Consider the following 2,083-nt stretch of genomic DNA (forward strand, 5'->3'; position numbering starts at 1 on the left):
TAATAAGAACACTTGTATTTGACTTCAGCACATGCAGCTGTGTTGGTGGGTCTCCTCTCTTGTATCCTTGCATCTCATGCTGTCCTCCTGAGCTGCTAGAGAAGAGCAGCAGGTGAACAGCCAACACTAGTCACCCTGCACAGTAGCAGGCTCAGGGAGCCACCTGTGATCTGGGGATAGGCAGGAAAGGAAGGTCTGCCGGCTGGTGTTGTCTCAGTGAATGCTTCATGGTGATAGACTGCGCTGAAATACTGGGAGGATCTCAGGCACTCTTATCTCCTCTGAGAGTAGAACCACTGAGTGACTGATACTGGAAGGGACTTCTGAAAATTGTCTGTTTTCCTAACCCACAGGCTCAAACTGGGGCTGGCAACAGCAGTTGCAGGTCTCTGTTTTTATATCTCCATGGTTGGAGGTTCCACTTGGGCAATCTGTGGTAGTGTTCAACCACTCTCACAGTAAATCACAGAATCATAGAATGGTTTGGGCTTGAAGGGATCTTTATAATTATCTAGTTCCAACCCCATTCCTATAGGCAGGAACACCTCCCTCTAGACCAGATCATACAAGGCCCCATCCAGCCTGGCCTTGAATGCATTCAGGGAGGGAGCATCCACAACCTCACTGGCCAACCTCTTCCAGTGTTTCACTATCCTCACAGTAACAAATTTCTACAAATTTCTTCTTATTATCTAGTCTAAATCTACTCTTTTTCAGTTTAAAACCATTCTTTTTGTCCTGCCGCTACCTACTTTTATAAGAAGTCCCTCTCTAGTTTTTCTGTAGGCCCATTTCAGGTATTGGAAGGCTGCTGTAAGGTCTTCTTGGACATTCTCTTCTCCAGGCTGAAGAGCCCCAGCTCTCTCAGCTTGTTCATGCAGGGCAGGTGCTCCAGCCCTCTGATCATCTTCATTCTTCCTCCTCCTCCAGCAGCTCCTTGTCCTTCCTATGCTAGGGCTTCAAAACTGGATGCAGCTTTTTTCTGGCGTTTTACTTTTTTCCTTTCCTGTAACATGCCACTCTGTGTCCCTTTCCTGCCTTGAACATGTAGAATGTTGAAAAGGTGGTTCTCAGAAGTTTTCTGAATCTTTAGTCTCCATAGGGTGGAAGAAACCTCAACAAGTAATGTTTTCTGTTGTTTTTGATCTGAGTGCAAATATCTCCTGTTTGAAATGAATCTCTTAATAACTGGGTTAATAAAGATGAATGTCTTTGAAGATAGTTCATGAGAGCAAAACAAATAGACCTGTTTGTGTCCTCTTTTTATAGGTGTACGTTGTGGTGGGAATTGCAGCACTGGTGTGCACTGGCTTAGTAATAATGCTCATTATTCTGAAGTTTGGAAGACACTCTAAGTTTGGGATGAAAGGTAAGCAGTGTTGTTTTTTATGCCTTCCATAATAGCTGTGGATTGTATAAGCTTACACATTAAGCTTCTGCACCTAGAACAGTTGAGATAACCAAATGAATGGCCATCACAATTAGTGTCTCATTCATTCATCAGGTAAGTAAAGGCAAAGACAGATGCAGGTGGGAATACAGAATTTTGGATAAAGCTGTTCTACTCTTTTTTTCTTATGACTAATACCATTTCTTTCCATTCTACTGAATAGCCACGTACAACACCTCCTGGAATAAAATATTGAGTCAGTGTAGGGAGGAAGAATGTAGGAAATTTATTTTGATATGACTTAGATTACAAATATTTGATGAGAATCTATGCTGTATAAAAGCGTACTGCAAATGTTGCCTTAAGGTAATAGATGTGAAGAAAAACAATGGCAAGAGTAGAAGGTGCATTTGCAGTGCCTGCTGTTTTACAGGACTGTCTGACGGATGCATTTTTGTGAGCTTCTGTGTGAATATTGGTAAGTGGCAGCTGGAGAGGATGGCAAGTGGTCAAGTCCTTTTTTGAGGGAGACATCTCAGCTCTTCCATTACTCATTTTTTTAATTTTACAGCTTTATGGAAGGATGTGTAACATGGGTGTACAAAGGGCTATAACTCCATTACTGTATTATTTTACTGATCTCATCAAACATAATTTGGAGATATTGGTAGAACTATAATCCAAAAAAAAAAA

The 2,083-nt window shown here is 41.7% G+C and overlaps 1 protein-coding gene across 3 annotated transcripts in view; it reads left to right on the forward strand.

Moving 5' to 3' along the window:
* The window catches only part of NTRK2 (neurotrophic receptor tyrosine kinase 2), a 197,697-nt gene that overhangs the window by 37,478 nt on the left and 158,136 nt on the right, over positions 1 to 2,083 (forward strand). For all 3 annotated transcript variants that reach the window (XM_019610543.2, XM_019610542.2, XM_019610540.2), the window contains one exon: positions 1,270 to 1,369. In XM_019610543.2, coding sequence (XP_019466088.1) covers positions 1,270 to 1,369 — 100 coding nt within the window. The remainder of the gene's footprint in view (positions 1 to 1,269; positions 1,370 to 2,083) is intronic.

Source organism: Meleagris gallopavo, chromosome Z (assembly GCF_000146605.3).
Source record: "Meleagris gallopavo isolate NT-WF06-2002-E0010 breed Aviagen turkey brand Nicholas breeding stock chromosome Z, Turkey_5.1, whole genome shotgun sequence".
Classification (NCBI taxonomy): Eukaryota; Metazoa; Chordata; class Aves; order Galliformes; family Phasianidae; genus Meleagris; species Meleagris gallopavo.